The sequence below is a fragment of the Hyposmocoma kahamanoa genome, unplaced genomic scaffold (genome assembly GCF_003589595.1).
Source record: "Hyposmocoma kahamanoa isolate Upper Pololo Valley unplaced genomic scaffold, ASM358959v1 87, whole genome shotgun sequence".
NCBI classification, from domain to species: domain Eukaryota; kingdom Metazoa; phylum Arthropoda; class Insecta; order Lepidoptera; family Cosmopterigidae; genus Hyposmocoma; species Hyposmocoma kahamanoa.
In genome coordinates this window covers 12,398,149-12,416,765 of record NW_020654422.1, presented here as the reverse complement: position 1 = coordinate 12,416,765, position 18,617 = coordinate 12,398,149, and the positions used below count along the sequence as shown (strand labels likewise).

Below are 18,617 nucleotides of genomic sequence, written 5' to 3'. Positions count from 1 at the left end.
TGTTTTTATTTTGTTTTGAGAAATAAATGTGTTAAATCATAATTTGAACGCGCCTTATGGGTCAGTGCAAACCGGAGGGCGGCGGGTGTTAGCATTGAAGAGGATATGATCGTGCATAAGGTAGGTACACGTCCTTTCGGTTAGTGTCAAGAGATGGGCAGTAGAGTAAAACTCGATCAACAATGGGTTTTTACCCGAAGTGTCCTGTTTTAACCCATTTTTCCTCAAAATCGTGGGCGGAAACGACGAATACGGAATTTGGTTTAATTCCATACTTAATACAAATTTCGATGTAAAAAATATTTTTCAGACGTAAAAGAGGCAACTCCATACAATACCTAATATCTTGCAATTTCAAGTACGGACAACAGCACATCAGACTACAGATTTTTGTTCGAAAATCGTCTCCAGTGCAACGGAACAAGATACGTCACTGTGTAGCTTGATGTGCAGAATTTGTGAACAGTGGATCACAAGGTGAAGGAAGGTCATTTATATCAAAAAATACTTTCTGACGGTAATGCTGATGGTCTACCTTTTTTCATCGTTAATGTGTTTATTACTATTTTTAATTATTAATGACGTTATGAAAGCGGACTTTGCACAATTATTTTCACCATTGTGAATATTTTGGGTAGTTTCGAATATTTATTATCATTTGATAATTACACGAATAATTCGTTCGCATTCCTTAATACCTACATATGGAATTTACATTTGTAATAGTGAATTCAACTATTACTAGTTGAATTATATTATGAAATAAAATGTAGCTTGCAAAGATAATCCTAAAACCATTGTTGAATAACTATTATCAATTACTGCCTCCGTGGCCGGACTGCCACGCAGAGGTCCCCGGGTTCGATTCCCGGGCCGGGAGAAATATTTGTATGGCCTATATTTATGTCTCTCGTGAGTTTGGGTGTAATTTGTGGTTGTCTATGTGTGTGTCCATGGCACCCGCGACACAGGGTTTCCCTAGTGCGGGGCTATGTTGAGTGTGTGCGTTATTATTATTATTATTACACGGAGAAGATAAACTGTCTTTCATTAGATGATAATTTTTACAAAGGCGTTTTATTATTATTCTTTAAATAACTTTTTATAGAAGCTTCCTAAAATAGTGAAATAAAAGTATGTTTAGGTAGTAAATAGTTATAAAAAAAAAGTAAATTATATACTGCTAGAACTATGAAAATCGTAAAGTGGTCCAGCCAACCTGACGTCAGAACGGTTGGCCACTTTATTTCTATAATATTTCCGTTAGCGCAAATGTAGAAAATACGTCAATAAAGGTACTAAATAGTAGAAAATAGGTAGTAAATAATGATGATGATATATTGATGTACAACAAAGTTTATATGATATGAACAAAATACTTATTTAGATTTATTTATTAATTACATATAGATAGATAGATGGTCTTACACGAATGAGAAGGATTTTGATACAAAAAGTTATATTAAAATATTTGTTACATGTTAAATGTTCTTTTGTGAACGATAAAATGTGTGTTGTAATAATAATTTCTCATTACTATGCCGTCTTTTTTATGAGAAAATCATTTGTGTTAATGCAATCTCATTCGTGTGACCTAAAATATCGTTTTTTGTTGTGTTTAACTTAAATATGTATAATATAATATAAATATTTCTGTGATTTTATAATTAATGACATTGCTTGAACTTATTTGTACGTTTAAGACCTTAAAACCAAAAGAAAAAAGGGTTTTACAAAAATCACCAAAAAGTGCCATTGAAATTCGGAAAGTGAAATTCACCATAGAATTGAAGTTTTCGCTCGGTGTTTAAAATATCTCTCTGTGTCACATTTTATTTATTTTTTATTTACAAATGTATCGTGATGACTTTGATCATACTTAACATGTCAGATTTAAGATAAAAACACACAGCACAGGTGATTGTTATTCCATTCGTTATTTCTAAAAATACCTATTTGTCATATAAAAAAAATTCTGTACGTGGCTGTGCTTTTCAGCGTCTCGTTGGTTAATTTTGTGGTTTAGTCTTTATTGGTTGTGGTGGTCTATACAACATTGAGGCGTTTTTCATAAACGCTGTTGCACAACTTTGTTTTTGTTAAAATCTCCAATTAAACATCAAGCCGGATTATCTTTGAAAAATATCCAGCCTACGCCACTATCAAGCTACATTATCGTGTCTTGCTTGTCAGTACCATAAACCTTTCTTCCTTAGTTATGTCTAGCATTTGTTTACATGTGCCTGCGGGTTCTCTGTTCAAGTTATAAGACTAATAAAATTTTGGAATAAAAATATAATTATATAAATGAAATTAAAAAGGTAGTGTAGTGATAAATTACAAACAGCTTTAAAAAATATTCATGTTTATTGTAGTTATCAATTACAATACAACATCGGGTTCACTCTCACTAGATCCAGATGAGATTTCGTCTCCAGGGAAGCGAGGTTTACGTAGAAATTTTAGATACGAATCTGTTGTGTCATCAATGTTTTGGTCCAATTTATGCATCTCCAGCTCTGCACTCTTCACTTGGTCGATGTATTTCTTCCATTTATGTGGAGACACTTCGATTAATGCATTGTTTACAATCAATTTGGCAGAATTTAAGGAAGTAGGTAAAGTCAAATGTTTAACAACGTGATTTTTTATTATGGGCCACGCAGGCTCAAATGGATTTAACTCATTGTGATACTTGGGCGATCTCAACACAGTAATACCCTTGCTCTTTGCCATTTGTTCTATAACATAACTTTTATGATCATTTTTAACCTGTTCCACTAATGAAAGAAAACATGCCTTATTATTTAATTCTGAAGGTACAGTAACATTTTTGGATAATAGCCAGTTTTTAATGTCTTCTTTCGCCCATACTTTAGTAGGAATACTTTCTGCTAGTCTGTAATAATAATAATAATTTCTTGGTATAATGATGAGCAGAATTTCATTTCTGGTGGTGGGCGTTGAAATTTTTTGAAGATTAAAAAATTTCAACGCCCACCACCAGTAGGCGGTGAGCCAAATAGTTTGAGAAAATTCATATGCCAGTGCGTTGGTCCGCAATCCATTATGGATTATGGACCATTGCACTGGCCACGAAGTGGCCGTCAGGATGGCTGGTCGCCTGTCACGTCTGGCACTGAGTCCATATTCAAGAATTGCTGCCTACTTGCTACTTTCGATATATTCTGAGAAATAAAAAAAAAATTGACCAGCCATTCTGACGTCAGGATGACTGGTCGCCACTTTGTTCAGCATGAAGGGAGCAGATTTTCCAGAAGTATATATTACCAATAATTGCTACCTATTTGCTACCTTCACGAATTAAAGGTATACGCTTATTATCTACATTAGTTAAAAAAATATAACCGATTGAAAATTTTACGAACAAGTGCCTGATTAAATTAAAAAAGCAAAAGTTTTTAGTGCTTCATTGCCATAATACAAAGTGCAGGCATTGGTATTATTGGTATTATTGGTAAAATTTTGAAGCGTTTATATTTTTTTAACTAAAGTTATTTTTATAAAAATATATATTTTTTTAAATTAAAGGTATAAGCAGTCAAATATTTTTTTTCATTTCTCAGAATATATCAAAGGTAGCAATTATTTAGAAAAGGTAGCAATTCTTGAATATACACTCAGTGCCAGATGCGACATACGACCAGCCATCCTGACGGTCACGCCACGAAAGTTGGTTTTAACAAGCTTAGAACTGGAAGAAGAAAACCGTTTGCAATAATACTAATTCGCAATCCTTTCCGAAGTCCTAGACACTTCTAGAAACCTAGATTTAACAGTGCTATTAAAAATTGTTGCCAAAATAACAGGGACACAACGTAATTATATTTTATAAAATTAATATAATCATTATGAAATAGGTAGTATAATAAATCTTGAATCGTTTTTATGACTCTCGAGGTTCTTGTACCCCGCGCTTCGCCAGTGTGCCCGTGTCAATGTTATGGACCCCAGATATAGGTACATCCTTAAAAGCAGCTCATAAATCAATCCGGCATTTTTAGTCAATTTTCATTGCATTGTACTAATAATAAATAATACTAATTCGTCAATTTTTATTGATAAAATAGCTATTTCTTAAAGTTAATTATTTAATAATTTTTTCGTCTTGATATAGTGCTTTTTTAAAAGTTTTATAACAAAAATGGATGTGGCGCACCATGAAATAATTTCGGTATTTCAATTGACAACCTCTGGAGTAAGCACAAAATATTAAAGCTGTGGTTTCGCGCATTATTGTGCATTTTCTTTTAAAAACTTTACCAAAATCTGTTAATAGCAAATTTTCCTTCCTTCACGAGTACCTACTCCTTTTCTTACTTATTCGTACATACATACATACACGAAATTTTATGAATAAATAGGCTTAGTTGTTTATCAAGTTGCAGATTTTTTTAATAATACGGAAAATATACTCACCTGGTATTGAAATTAGTCTTTTTCATTACAACCACACCATTTTCAAATGTATCAAGGACTTTACTGAACCACATTTCAAATTGCAATGGGCTTAAATGGTTTTCGTTGGACTCGAACACCCACCCAGTACCCTCCAAAAACCATTCCTCATTCCCCGCAATAACTATAATCAAATACTTATTTTCGTTATCACTGACCTTACCTAGAAAAAAGAGAAAGAAACTGAGAAATGTCCTGCCCACTTCATTGCTTAATTAAATTATTAATACCAAAAAAAAAATTAATACCACAATCGTTGACTAACTTTGGCACTTACCTGCCTTAAAAGAAATGTTATCCACGAAATAAAATTTTTTATTTTCGTTTCTCAATTTTAAAATGTTCTGAACATAGTTTATTCGGCGCAATGCCGATCCGTTGGATTGTAATAAGACTGTGTTATTATCTATGAGATATTTGAATCTAAGGCGGCGTAACACGCCCTTAAGTGTCTTCATACTCACATTGGGTAGACTAGCATCATCTCTAAGCGCATAGTATACTTTGTAAATGGTTGGCAATTCACCCTGGAGATAAAAGTCATGAACTAACTTTGTAATAGCAGACTTTTCGGAACTATTCAACGTAGTTACTTCAGCTTCGTTCTTCTTTAATGTACTTTTTTTCGCTGTCTTTGGTTCTAAAATTTCTTTCAATATAGGGTATAATACGTACTCGCTAATACCCGATATTTCAGACGTTCTTTGCAACATAGCTGTTGTTGAACGGTGTTTATTTGCGGGCCATGTTTTTTTAACACGTTCATAAAGGCTTATTAACATTTTTCTTTCTTCATCGGATACATTTTTTGGCTTCCGTTTTTTCATAGGTATACTGACCCCTCTCTCATATATCGATTCATCAGAAGTATACTCTGTAACCCAGTTTATTTACAACTGTTCAGTGGCCCATCGGTTTGCACGGTAGGAGGTCCTGACATGCCCTGGGTTCGATTCCCGATAGAACCAATTTCGAAATGAATTTTTCTAGATTGGTTCTGGTCCGGGTGTTCTGAGTAGTGCCCCCGACTGAATTCCATTATTCTGGTACTCCTAGTACTACAGGAAATTCCCTGTTTTGAGTTACCCATTGGTTGTCTGTCACATTTTCCATCAATATCTTAAAAAAACAATACTGACTAAGGACTGGCCAGATGTTGCCCAAGACCGAGAAAAATGGGAAAAGAGGAAGGAGGCCTTTGCCCTGCAGTGGGGGGAGAACAGACTTTAAAAATATATCTGGCGGTGAGTAACACCTGGTAGGATGGCACGGCGGGGAATTTTCAGATGACGAAGAGTATGTATATAATTATACTTTAATATCATGAACTCATGACATTATTATAAAATTTAATTTTAATGGTTGTAATTACAAAAACAAAAATGCGGTTAGCTTTGGGATACCGAGCCGGCAACCTTCGGGTCGCTTCGGCTGGCTTCCGATGGTTATTCACCCAAAATCTTCTACTTCTTGAAATATGGTTCTCTGTTTCTTCTTCAGCAAGACTACTAATTTTAAATACAAAGCTGGTAACAAACCAGCTTGCAATTTCACGATTGACCTGAAGAGAGCATAATCGCGAGCACGATATTGCGACGGTATTCTTCGGCATGCATAATGATACCGCAGAACCCTTGCCATTCCGTCTCGCCGATTGGCACCGGGCCTAAGAATTTGGGTACAGTAAAGCACATCAAGCTTGACACTTTGGACTTAGGAACGTTCTTATCTTATGCGGCATAGAGTTGAATTTAAATCTTGAAAGTAGGTATCACGGTTGACGTGTTTACCTACTGTACGGTTACCTACTGCAAGTGACGATGACGGGACGAACAAGTCGTGTGCTTTTTGCGTTGTGCGAAGATCTGAGGGCCACTGCCACTGCGCCCGTCAGCCTGAGACATAAGTTGACAAGTCCCATGTGCCTGTAATTTCACCAGCACCCTTACCCTTCAAGACCGGAACACAGTAATGGTGACATTACTGCTTGGCAGCAGAAATAAGTAAGGTGGCAGTACTTCCCTGGACAAATTCTTTCACAAGGAGCTCTACAGCTTCTAAATTTTTATTTCAATTCTTAACTAATAATGTTTTTTACACATTTCAAAGTAACCTTTGTTAGTGACAATGAGGAAATATAGAGCTACAGAATCTTTATGAAAGTAGATACAAGATTTTTCCAATTCCTATCCTTTTTGACTAGTGGCGAGAAATTTTAACATACATTCATACACTGTAAGCACATCTATAAGCGTCTTATCCCATTGGCGATTTGTGAGCGTTTTGAAAGCGATGCGACAGCGCGACGTGCACGCAGCGACAACGCCGCGGCCGCTTGACGATTTGAGAGCGTGCACGCCATGCTGTCGCATCGCATTTCCAGTGCTTGAAATCATACTCAAGTCTGCTCAAATCCTGACCTGAGCATTGAGTAGAGTTCTGCAATACGACTCTAAGGGTCGTATTCTAGAACTCTACTCAATGCTCAAGTCAGGATTGCACTGGAAACACAAGCACTGGAAATACGACCCTAATGGCAGGGACTTGAGTATGATTTCGAGTGTTTTAAACCATACTCAAATCCTGACTTGAGCTTTGAGTAGAGTTCTAGAATACGGCCCCTAAATTGTAAAATTGAGGGAGAGTTTTGAGAGTAGCAATTGTACAATTAGATAGCAACATTAGTAGAAATAATAAAAGGTAATTTTGTTTTTTGGTGTGGTATCATTCTGCCCCTTGTCCTGTGAGTAAAATAAAAATAAAGAAGTGTGATTAAATCTGTATTTTATTATGGAGAAATACAGCAAAATAAATAACAAACCAAATCACAGAAAAGGTGATTTAAAACATTGTGTAGGTGCCTTGTGCCAGTAGTGGTAGGTGATAAAATGATGGAAAGTCGATCTCTATGGTAGGATATACCCTGAGGGTGTACCCATTAACTATACTCCTTAATTACATATACTTCCCTAATTTAAACTTTTTCCTATTTTATATTCAGCGAGCTTTTACTCAACGTAGTCAATGCAGTCAAAAGCGCGTTAAGCTAAACTTTGGAGATTCGACCGTTCTTATCGCAAGTAGTCGGAATTCACATCGCATTGGCTCTTGACTGCAACTAGAAAAACCTCTAGAAGCTTTATCGAGACAACTAGTTGAGTGGATTGCTTATTGCACTGATGATTGGTATGCACAAAATTCCACTTTCTTAAATATACTTATTTTCAATACACTCGCATTTATTAGTAATAAACAAATCACGTACCTTTCAAACTACTTACCAGTTTTGCTAGATGAGTTGGAATCCATCATAATATTCCTTTAGTTGCAGCAGGCGGCAATATGAGTAGTGATGGAATAGTACCTAAGTATTATAAAGGTAGCTACGCTAGTATATAGGTATCGTTGAGGTACCTCCTTGTTTTCTTCCACATCTTTTTAGTTTATTAGCGACTAATTATTTATTTTAATACTCTCTTTGATCGTAACCTTTGGATTTGACGTGGATTTTAGTTACGCTTACTGGAATCATGGAACAAGTATAATACTCCTGATAAACTTCAACTTTACGAAATTCATGGCAATCGGTTATTTGAAATTGTAATTACGAAGCTATTCATGTTTTCATCTTAGTGGAATATTTACAATGTTTTTTTAAAGACTTTTACGTTATTCTTCTTCTTTTAAATGTTATGGCCCCATCGAAATAATCAATAATTTTGCCAATGTCAAGTAAAAATAACTATGTACGGTAGTTTAGTATATAGTACAAAAAAAATGACGAAAAAAAAAATTACAAATTAAAATTTTACGTTATTATTACTTCCTGGCGGCCACAAGCCATGTGCCAATGTCAGTTTTAAATTTGCCTTTTCCAATATGTTTCCAATTGAAAAAACAGTACCAAAAAAAAAAGAATAATATAAAAATTAGGGCGATCATCGCCAGTGTCAGTTTAGTTTTCTACCAATACAAATCACACCACCACTAAATCATAGTACTTAAAATAAATTAGGTCACATTAACCCTTTTTTGTTGACTTGGCACTTCGTGTGCCTCTGCCTAAAGGTGATATTTAGGCATCGAGTATATAACCAGAAATAGAGACGAAATGTCATTTAATTTGTTTGAAAACTATTCTTCCATATCATTACTGTGACAACTGCGCTCCGATTGGTTAGCCCGAGTTCGAAACAATTGACGGGTGTTGTCAATTGTTTCGCAGTGCAAGTTGACCTTGAGCACTGACGGCACAACCGCTCGTGTAGGCCCATTGGGAGCGCTAGAATTTGCCGCACTTAGCGTGTGCGGACTAGGTTTCTATGCGTTATTATTCTAAGGTGGAAGGTATACATATATGTGGATATCTATTTTAATAATACATACATAATTATTCTCGCACACGCAAAATAGTCTTTACGACTGACGTCTAGTTATAGGAAACCAGCATGTTATTACAAACCATATTTATCTTAAAATCTTGAAGACCCTATTGTTTTTTAATATTTTTAATTGTTTTCAAATTTCGTAAATATTTTTCAAAAAAGTTATAAAAGTTACAACAGTGGCTACAACGTCATTCTTTTATTCAAAAACATTATTCTATGAATATGGTCATAAAATAATGTTTAGACATATATTTAGCATTTTTATAGGTATTGTGATTATATGAATCATTAATGATGCCAGTGCAGTGGTCTCAAAGTAGCGTGCTTTATTCCTACGTGACCATGATCGAGTTTTAGAAATTTGACTAGCTAAATAAAAAGACGCCATTCAGCAAAAAAAATGTTTTAAAGGTGTTTTGATGTCCACGCGGCACCATTTTCGAATCTTGAGAACTATAGCTCCTAGCTTAGATCTGATCGCATACAGAAAAAGTCGTGAATTAGTCGGTTCTAGTCGCGAAATTTTAAAATTAGTTGGATATATTAAATTATTTTCATAGATAGATATATGTACATTTACCTAGAAAAATCGTACAAATAATGTGACATAATAAAAGATGGTGCGGCTGAGACCATTGTCCTATGCTCCACTACATACGAGAGTTTAGTGATGGGGTTCTGTCCATAATGTATCACTCTCGATTTACTGAAAAGACGTCGTATCATTTATGTTATTGATATTGAATGACACGTTCCTGTTTCTTGAAAAGTTAATTATTTTTTTATTTACGGCACAATAACGGAATCAGATACAAAGAAAAAAGGAAAACACTTAAAAACGGATACAGAATTAATAGTGCATAATAGGTATCTGTGCCAAGTTTTAACTGTTCAATTCAAAATCTAAGGAAGGCCACAGCTCCCAATGTTCGTTGTAGACTTGTGCCTGATCGGTCCTTAGAGGGAGCGATCCTAGTTAGTTCAATCGGTCAACTGAACTAGGTCGGGCCTTCTAGTTCCATAATTAGTTAGTTCGTCTTGTCCTTGCTCGGACATTGAACAGACGCTCCAAACTAGTAATTTTATTCACATGAACTACTACTACTACTACTTATATATATTATGAGGTCAATACTACACTGTATTGTATATTTAAAAATACAATTTGTATAGAATCGGTACTATTTGATTTTCCTTCATATTTTACAGGTTTAAGGACTGCCATTCTAACTAAATATCCTTTTTTACAAAATAAGAATTTTATTTAAAATGGTGTGTTTAAATCAATATTTAGGTACAACTATTTCATATATTCGTACACGTAGGTTGACATTATACATACAGATACCTACCACACCTACCAAAAATATTACTTTTTTGCAAGTTTGTATATATACATAATGCAGATACGTATTACAGACTTAGAACGAGCTGGCAACGTTCAATCGTGCATCCCATTCGATCTTGTACTAAAAGTAGTGAAAGATAGCTATTTGTTCCGCTCGCACCGTTTCTACTGAATAAAAGACATGTGAACTATCAACGCAGGCAGTTCCTAGTTCGTACTGAACTAAAAAGAACGATGAAATATTAAAACCGTCCAAGACGAACTTGTTCATGTCGGTCAGTGTCGGGAATATATTTCTAATAGTTCCGTAGTTCATGAACTATACAAGCCTAGTTCGTTGTGAGATCACTCAAGATGTCGTATTTGCTGTGATTAAAATAATTTTTAATTGACATATATTTTAAATATTTACTGAATTTTTAGGGTCCAATTTAACCGTAACACCCATTTGTAGTTGAAAATTATTTGCGCTATATATTATAATAGTCATCATTTGTTCATTTAAGTCATTGACTTACAAATAAATGGACGTCAGGTCCGCGCTAAAAAGTGTCCGAACTTACAGGGCGTTAAAATCGTATACAGAGCGTCAATCACGCTTTAGTCTTCGTTTGTTGGACTGACAGCGCGCTTGTCAATGATGCCGTATTGTGTGGTAAAACCTTGTAAAAATTACTCAACTAAAGTGTAAAAACAGGATGGTATATCATATTTTCAGTAAGTTCTACATTGTGTTATCATAGTTATCATTTAAAAGTGTTATTTTATGCACTAGTATTATATAGTATTTAATTTATATTTAAATTAATCGTAAATTACATTACAAAAGCAATCAAAATAATCAAGCTAACTGTTTCTTTCCGACTCATTGCTTGCGTAAAAGACTGAACGGGTCTCGACCCATCACGTCAACTTCAATTGTTTGAAACACAAGCGTTTGAAATATTTAGAACAAAAATTTCATAGAGTCGCTTTGATGCTAATGTTATTATTAAAATATTTTTAATACATGTTAGTAATACTTTCAAATATTGTTGTACTCTTTCTACGGCTCGGGGTTACGAATCAGAAAACCGAAAATACATTTGCCCGAAATAACGTTTGCATGAACTTCCATAATCCCAAAAGTATTTCTTAGGTTATTCGGGAGAAATATGTGTATGGACTACATTTATTTCTCTTGTGACTTTGGGTGTAATTTGTGGTTGTCTATATGTGTGTCCATGGCACCTGTGACACAGGGTTTCCCTAATGCGGGGCAATGTTGAGTGTGTGCGTTATTATAATTATTATTATTAATTAGTACCTACGTGTTTATTTTGGAAAGCGTTTCTCTTGCGCAATCAATATCGTGCATTTTAATTTTGTAATTATCTCACTACGGCAAATACCCTACTACCGCCATAGCCGTACTTTTTCAAGCACAAGAAACATTTGCAAGAACTATGAGCAGTACGACTATGCCTGTTGACGGAATGAACCGTCGTCAGCGATAAATAGTAATAATTATATTGAATCAATGTAATCGCTACGGCATATAGAAAAGTGGTGAAGTTTTTGAGCGCAGTATAATTTCAGTACTATGCACGAACGGGTTAAGAAAACAGTAAGAAAAGAAAGGAAACCAGAGCTGATGCAAGCTTGATAAAAGACCATAATATTAAAACTTTGGTATGTGATTACATCAATGAGTGAACTGTGCATAGAAAGGAGAGAATACAGGAATTTTATCCAGGAAACATAGCTTGAACTTAAGAAGAAAGTGACAAGTATTAACAGAGAACATCGTACACCGCCAAAATGCATTAAGAATCAAAAGTTAGATGAATGACAAAAATACCAACTTAAGAAACAAAGAATGTAATTGAAGCAGACTGACAGTACAAATTAAATAGGATTTTTTTTAAAGTTTAAGCAATTTGTAGCTTTCACATGCAAAGAATGTATAATCATACAAATAGTACAACCTTGATAGCCTAACGGTTTGCACTGTGGGCACTGGATGAGAAGTTCCCGGGTTCGATACCGGTAGGATCAATTTAACAAATTAACTTTTCTAAATGGTTCTGGTCTTGGTATTCTATTGTAAGACAATCACCTGGTCTAAAACTAGAGAACTCTCTGTACATACTCCCCATGAGTATCAGAGCAACAGAATCCCAGAGCAGAACCAATTTACAAAAGTTCATTTCCCAAACTGGTTCTACTGGGAATCGAACCTGGGACCACGAACGATGGAATTTATCCCGGGGCATAACTCAGAACACCCAGGCCAAAACAACTTTCGAAAAGTTCACATTTAGTTTTATAGTTGATGGAGCTGATTTTTTACGGTTTTAAAAAAATTCTCGAATAACTCGAGAAATCGGGTACGAGAATTCTCGAAACTCAAAAAAAAGTCAGACACCCTAGCTCGTAATAAATGGCACTGTATAAATTTCAACATTTACGTATAAAATTTATTTATAAATAATAAAGGCTACTCCATTATATCTGTGTTCAGTAGTTTTCACTAGACATACATATGGTGCATTTTGGTAGGTTTCCAGTAGAAGCTGAATATGGTGTTTTTTGCGCCTTTCAATTGTTGTAAGCAAAATTAGGCAGTACTGCAATGACATTACAATTTAAATTCAACGTTTTAGCTTTTTCATATTCGTTTACATGTCACTACGTTTAAATAGGTTGACTTGGGACATTTTTTTCGTGGTTTTTGTATTAGACCCGTCGTCCATTTATTTGTAAGTCAATGATTTAAGTCATTCATTCATTATTTAATTATTCTGATCAATAGCTTTGGGGGGTTAAGTAGCTCGCGTCCGTAGGCTGTGTACCCTCGAGACCCTACACGTGACCCCTGGGTGGTGCCAAATAAGCTACAAACTCCGGTGGTAGACCTTGGTCGTGGCTGGTGACCACCCTCTGGGCGAAGCCTAGCCGCCAAACAGTTATAGCTGTGTTCCGGCTTGACGCCCAGAGTAGCCGCTCTAGAGTGAAGGGTCTGTACAGTTGCACTGCACTGATTTGGTTGATCTCGGGGCTCCCTTGTTGTTGCGCTGGGAACCTAGATGCGGAGGGTAGCGGGATCCGAAGCACGGTGCTCCGCTGGCCGACCGCAGGTAGTAGGGGGCCCAATTAGCTGACTAGCCTCCAGTGAAAGGCTGCCCCGCCAACTCGCGAAAAATCCCGGGGTGCTCCATCGTGCCGGTTGGCGACCGGATGAAAGGACCCGATGGCCACTCCCGGGGGGGTTCGGGCGTCCCCGCGCGCTCCAGTCTAGTTTCCCATCGGCGTACCATATAGGGTATGTGCCGCATGACTTTCAGTGGTAGTGTCTCGTACAACTGCCTTCGCTCTCCCCATTCACTCTAACCCTAATATGAAAAGGTCAAGAAAATTGAGGAAGGCTAAACAGCGGATGCACGTCCTTTCACTTAAAGTGCACCTCTCGAACATCCGAGGTCTGCACTCCAATCTCTCATCTGTCCACCACCATCTTGAGACTGAAAGGCCTCACATGCTCTTCCTCACGGAGACCCAAATTAGATGTCCTTCGGACACGGCGTATCTGCATTACCCAGGTTACATTCTGGAGCACAAATTTAAGCAGCGCGCTGGTACCTGCGTTTACGCTCGTGATGACATCTGCTCTAAACGTCTCCGTGACCTTGAAGACCCCGATCTCTCTGTAATGTGGGTTCTGGTAGACACTGGACTGGAACAAATTGTCTACGCCAGTGTGTATCGGTCGCATTCTGGAGACCCGGAGACGACTAGGCTGTTCAACCATCTCTGCAGCTCGGCGGAAACAGTCCAACAACGGTATCCTAAAGCACAACTTGTCTTTTTGGGGGACTTCAATGCCCATCACCAGGAATGGTTGTTCCCATACCAAAAAACCGACCACGCTGGAAGAGAGGCGCGGGCATGTGCTCTATCGCTAGACCTCACCCAGCTGGTGAGTTGCGCTACCAGGGTACCGGACGTTGACGACCACACTGCCAATTGCCTGGATCTTCTGCTGACAACCGATCCAGACCGCTACCAAGTATCGGTCTCATCCCCACTAGGGACATCCGATCACTGTCTGGTGAAATCTGTATCTGCATACTCCCCGCCCGATCTCAGTACGGGAAGTACTAGGAGGATGTGGCGATACAAGTCAGCAGATTGGGATGCGATGCGGCATTTCTTTGCATCTTATCCCTGGCGGCAGCTGTGCTTCTCTTCTGACGATCCGACGTGCTGCGCGTCTGCCGTCTCTGAGGTGATTATTCGGGCTATGGAATACTTTATTCCGTATTTCGAAGTCTCCTCCAGCGGCAAAGCTCGCCCTTGGCTTAACGCTGAGTGTGCTTCTGCGGAAACGCTAAAGCAATCTGCGTACCAGGCTTGGGCTGATGCTCGAGATCGCAAAGCACCGGAAACCCTCCGTCTGAAGAAAGCCTTTAATAAAGCCGCTAGATCCTGCAAAAAAGCGATACGGAAAGCTCGCTTCGGCCATATTAGTCGTATTGGGGTCAGGTTAGCTTCATACCCATCAGGGAGTAAAGCATTCTGGTCACTCGCTAAATCGGTCGAAGCGAATTTCTGCAGGTCATCCCTTCCGCCTTTAATGAGAGATGACGGATCGCTGGCTCATACCGCTGAAGAGAAAGCAAATCTTTTTGTTTCTCTTTTTGCTTCCAACTCCCGTCTTGACGCTACTTTGCAAACACCACCTACACTACCTCGATGTGACTCGGAAATGCCCGAAATCACTATCCGTCAAAAAGAGGTGTTGAAAGCTTTACGCAAATTAGACGTCAACAAAGCCAGTGGCCCTGACGGAGTCCCAGCGATTGTCCTGCGGAACTGTGCACCCGAGTTGTCTCCGGTGTTGACTCGCCTGTATCGCCTCTCTATGAGTTCTGGACAAGTCCCGAAATCCTGGAAGCTTGCAAATGTACAGCCTGTACCTAAGAAAGGTAGCCATGCCGACCCATCTAATTATCGACCTATCGCAATCACCTCCATACTCTGTAAGACTATGGAGCGTGTATTGAACAGCCGTCTCCTTGGATACCTCGAAGATAACGATCTCCTCAGTGATCGACAATATGGTTTTCGCCGTGGACGATCTACTGGGGATCTTCTTGCGTACGCCACACATTTATGGAGCGAGGCTGTCGAGAAACGCGGTGAATCGCTTGCCGTGTCTCTCGACATATCAAAGGCCTTTGATAGGGTTTGGCATGATAGCCTGTTAAACAAGCTTCCAGCTTACGGAATTCCTGTTGGCTTTTGCACATGGATAGGCGATTTTCTGAAGGATAGGTCAATCCGTGTAGTTGTAGATGGTTACTCGTCTGCTCCTCATGGTATAAATGCCGGTGTACCTCAGGGATCTGTCCTCTCCGCCACTCTATTCTTGCTGCATATCAACGACCTGCTGCTGATGCCCGGTATCTTTGGGTACGCAGACGACAGCACAGTGGCGGTGAGTTATGTGCCAGACGCCCGAGACAACAGCGAAGAGATCCGGTGTAAGCGAGAGGCGATGGTCACCCGGTTGAACCTGAGTCTGAAAGCTGCTTCCGACTGGGGAGATGCTAACAGGGTCAGGTTTAATGCGGCTAAAACACAGGCGTGTCTTTTCTCATCAAAACGGAGTCCCCTACACCTTACTCCGACTTTCCGAGGTGTATCCGTGCCGATAAGGGACCACCTTGAGCTACTTGGTCTGGACTTATCATCCAACCTCAACTTTGGGCGATACATCGAGTGCTTGGCAAAAACTGCTGCCAGAAAACTAGGCATACTTTTCAAGGTCAGGCGGTACTTCACACCTGAACAGCTTTTAAATCTGTATAAAGCACAAGTTCGATCCTGTATGGAGTACTGCTGCCACCTTTGGGACGGCTCTGCCCAATACCAGTTAGCTGCCTTGGACTCGGTGGAGCGTAAAGCAAAGAGACTTATCAACAATAATCCTCTTGTGGAGTCGAAGCTCCAAAATCTCGATCATCGCAGAAAAGTAGCCTGCTTGTCGGTTTTCTATCGGATACATTTCGGGGAGTGTGCGCAGGAACTTTTCAATTTGGTTCCGCCCTCACCGTTCCTCCTTCGGTCGACTAGAAGGTCCGGAGCACTCCATTCTTATGTCGTTGATATTCCACCTATTCGCACTAAGCGCTTTGCCTCCTCCTTTCTGATGCGTACGGCAAAGGAATGGAATGCTCTACCGGCGTCTGTATTTCCCGAAAAGTACAATTTGGGGCTATTCAAGGCTAGAGTGAATAGGCATTTTTTAGGCAAACGCGTCCCATCGTCGGTCACATCGTCGCTTAACATCAGGTGAGATTGTGGCCAAGCGTGTGTCTATTATATATTAAAAAAAAAAAAAAAAAAAAAAAAGCTATACCCGACTGTACTCCACGCGCCGCGTTCATCTCGTGTAAGCCAGGAGCCCAACATGACATACATACACTTTCCAGAACTGTACTCAATGCTCAAGTCAGAATTTGAGCAGACTTGAGTATGATTTCAAGCACTGGAAATACGACTCTAATGGCAAGGACTTCACTACACTACATTTTTACTATAATCAGAACTAAGCTAGGTGTGTGGTTCTCGAGATTGAGAAATGGTGCAACTGGAATAAGCTTATTCCAGTATGGGCCGTAAAATACCCTTATAACTTTTGAAAGGCAGACAGACTAAATCTAACTAGATTTAGTCGGTCAAAAAAATAGAGAACAAAATTCTCTTTTGAAAACAGTTAAAATTAATTAACATGTTCGACATATCAGAACATAACTAACGATGCATAGCTTAAGTACCTATGTTCCATCATTAAATAATTTCAATATTCTAAAACTGGGTTATGGTTTCTCTCAAAAAAATATTTTGTCACTTTGCTGCATTTTAGTAAGCAGACGGCAAAGAGTTCCTTCTTGCTTTGTAGGTGCCATAGATAATATTATTGGTTTTGAAATAAATTTCAAGTTTGAAAGTTATGATTTCCCAGTATCTTGCACCAATTAACCAAGTCTACCTTAGATCATCTACTTTAACATTCATAGAATAATAAAGAACGCAACACAATTGCCTTAAAATACTTTATTTCACCTTTTTAAGCTACAAATTCATATGGGATAGGTGCAAGAAGAACTGGTTTCTCAGTTCCACTGACAATGTGTGCTGCTTTTGGTGGTTCAGGCTGTCTTTTGACATTACTGGTCTTTCCTGCAGCCTTGGCTTCTTTCATGAGCCTCTCATTCTCTTTTACACGCTTCAGGAAGTCCTCGCGGCACTTTGAGTGCTTGACGTGTTCAATACGGATATTGATGCGCTTTGGGATGATTCTTCCACGCACTCTCTTGTTCACAATGACGCCAAGAGCGTGAGCAGTCACATTGTACACACGTCCAGTTTTTCCGTGGTAGACTTTGTGAGGCATACCTTTTTGGACAGCTCCATTGCCCTGTAATTTTAAGTTGAATAGTTATAGATTTTGATGTCTTTAAGATTTTTGTTAGCGTTAAGTTGTCCTTGTTTGTTCTCAATACTGGTCTGTATTTACAGAGATATATTTTTTTATTTACGTACACTTTCTATGGAACCAGCATAGTTCAAGTGATCTACGTACCCTAATGTCAACGATGTCTCCCACTTTGTACACTTTCATGTACGTCGATAGCGGAATAGTTCCATGTGTGCGGAACCTCCTCGCGAAGAGGTCTCTCGTACCCCGACGGTAACCCTTGGAGTTCGTCATTTTGCCTACAAAACAAGCACGAGTTAAAATTGTGACAGTCGCACGTGGACCACCGTTACCTCATTTATCATCATAATATTTCAACTGGAAAACCCCCAAGCATAGAATAACACACACAATTTATAATATCCAGTAATTACAACTATATTTTACGGACTATTTTAGAGTGATCTTACAGTTTTTTGATAAATTTACACTATAATCACCTAGTCTTCCAAAGCTAGACGGATTGAAAAAGAGGTTATGTTTGTCTGTGGTTGACCATTGAAGATAAGATAGCCATTTTTGTAATATCTGGCTGATTATAGGGTAATTAAATGAGCTTTTCAAGTAAGTCAAATTAAATAATGTTGGTTCAAAGAAAATTTTATCAAAATCATCTTGGTTCTGAAACAACTGCAGTCGTTTTAACGTAATTTTTTATCAAATTATGTCAAAGAGAAATAATTATAATTTAAAGCGGTGCAGTAGTTTTTAATGAAGTAGCGGTACCAAATCCATAGACAAATTGGGTAAAATTTTAGGACTCGAGTTAGCAAAAAAGAGTCGGGGCGCTCTACAAAATACTGAACAGGTAAAGGGCCCATTCAATATCCTGCAATGCAGCCTGCCCGGCGTCCGCCGCGCGATGCAGGGCTGTGAA

The 18,617-nt window shown here is 38.3% G+C and overlaps 2 protein-coding genes across 2 annotated transcripts; both read right to left on the bottom strand.

Annotated features, from left to right (window-relative positions):
- Nucleotides 1-2,382: 2,382 nt before the first annotated feature.
- LOC113235378 lies at nt 2,383-8,232 on the bottom strand. Its single transcript, XM_026471057.1, has 4 exons — nt 7,761-8,232; nt 4,757-5,353; nt 4,441-4,642; nt 2,383-2,899 (listed from the first exon to the last, which is right to left on the bottom strand). Exons 1-4 carry the CDS (start codon nt 7,789-7,791, stop codon nt 2,383-2,385), a joined length of 1,347 nt encoding a protein of 448 aa, XP_026326842.1. The 5' UTR covers nt 7,792-8,232.
- Nucleotides 8,233-17,311: 9,079 nt separating this feature from the next.
- LOC113235224 (60S ribosomal protein L21) lies at nt 17,312-18,293 on the bottom strand. The gene is made up of 3 exons (XM_026470851.1): nt 18,181-18,293; nt 17,846-17,979; nt 17,312-17,680 (listed from the first exon to the last, which is right to left on the bottom strand). The coding sequence occupies exons 2-3, from the start codon at nt 17,972-17,974 to the stop codon at nt 17,330-17,332; spliced, it is 480 nt and encodes a 159-aa protein (XP_026326636.1). The 5' UTR covers nt 17,975-17,979; nt 18,181-18,293; the 3' UTR covers nt 17,312-17,329.
- Between the last annotated feature and the right edge of the window lie 324 nt (nt 18,294-18,617).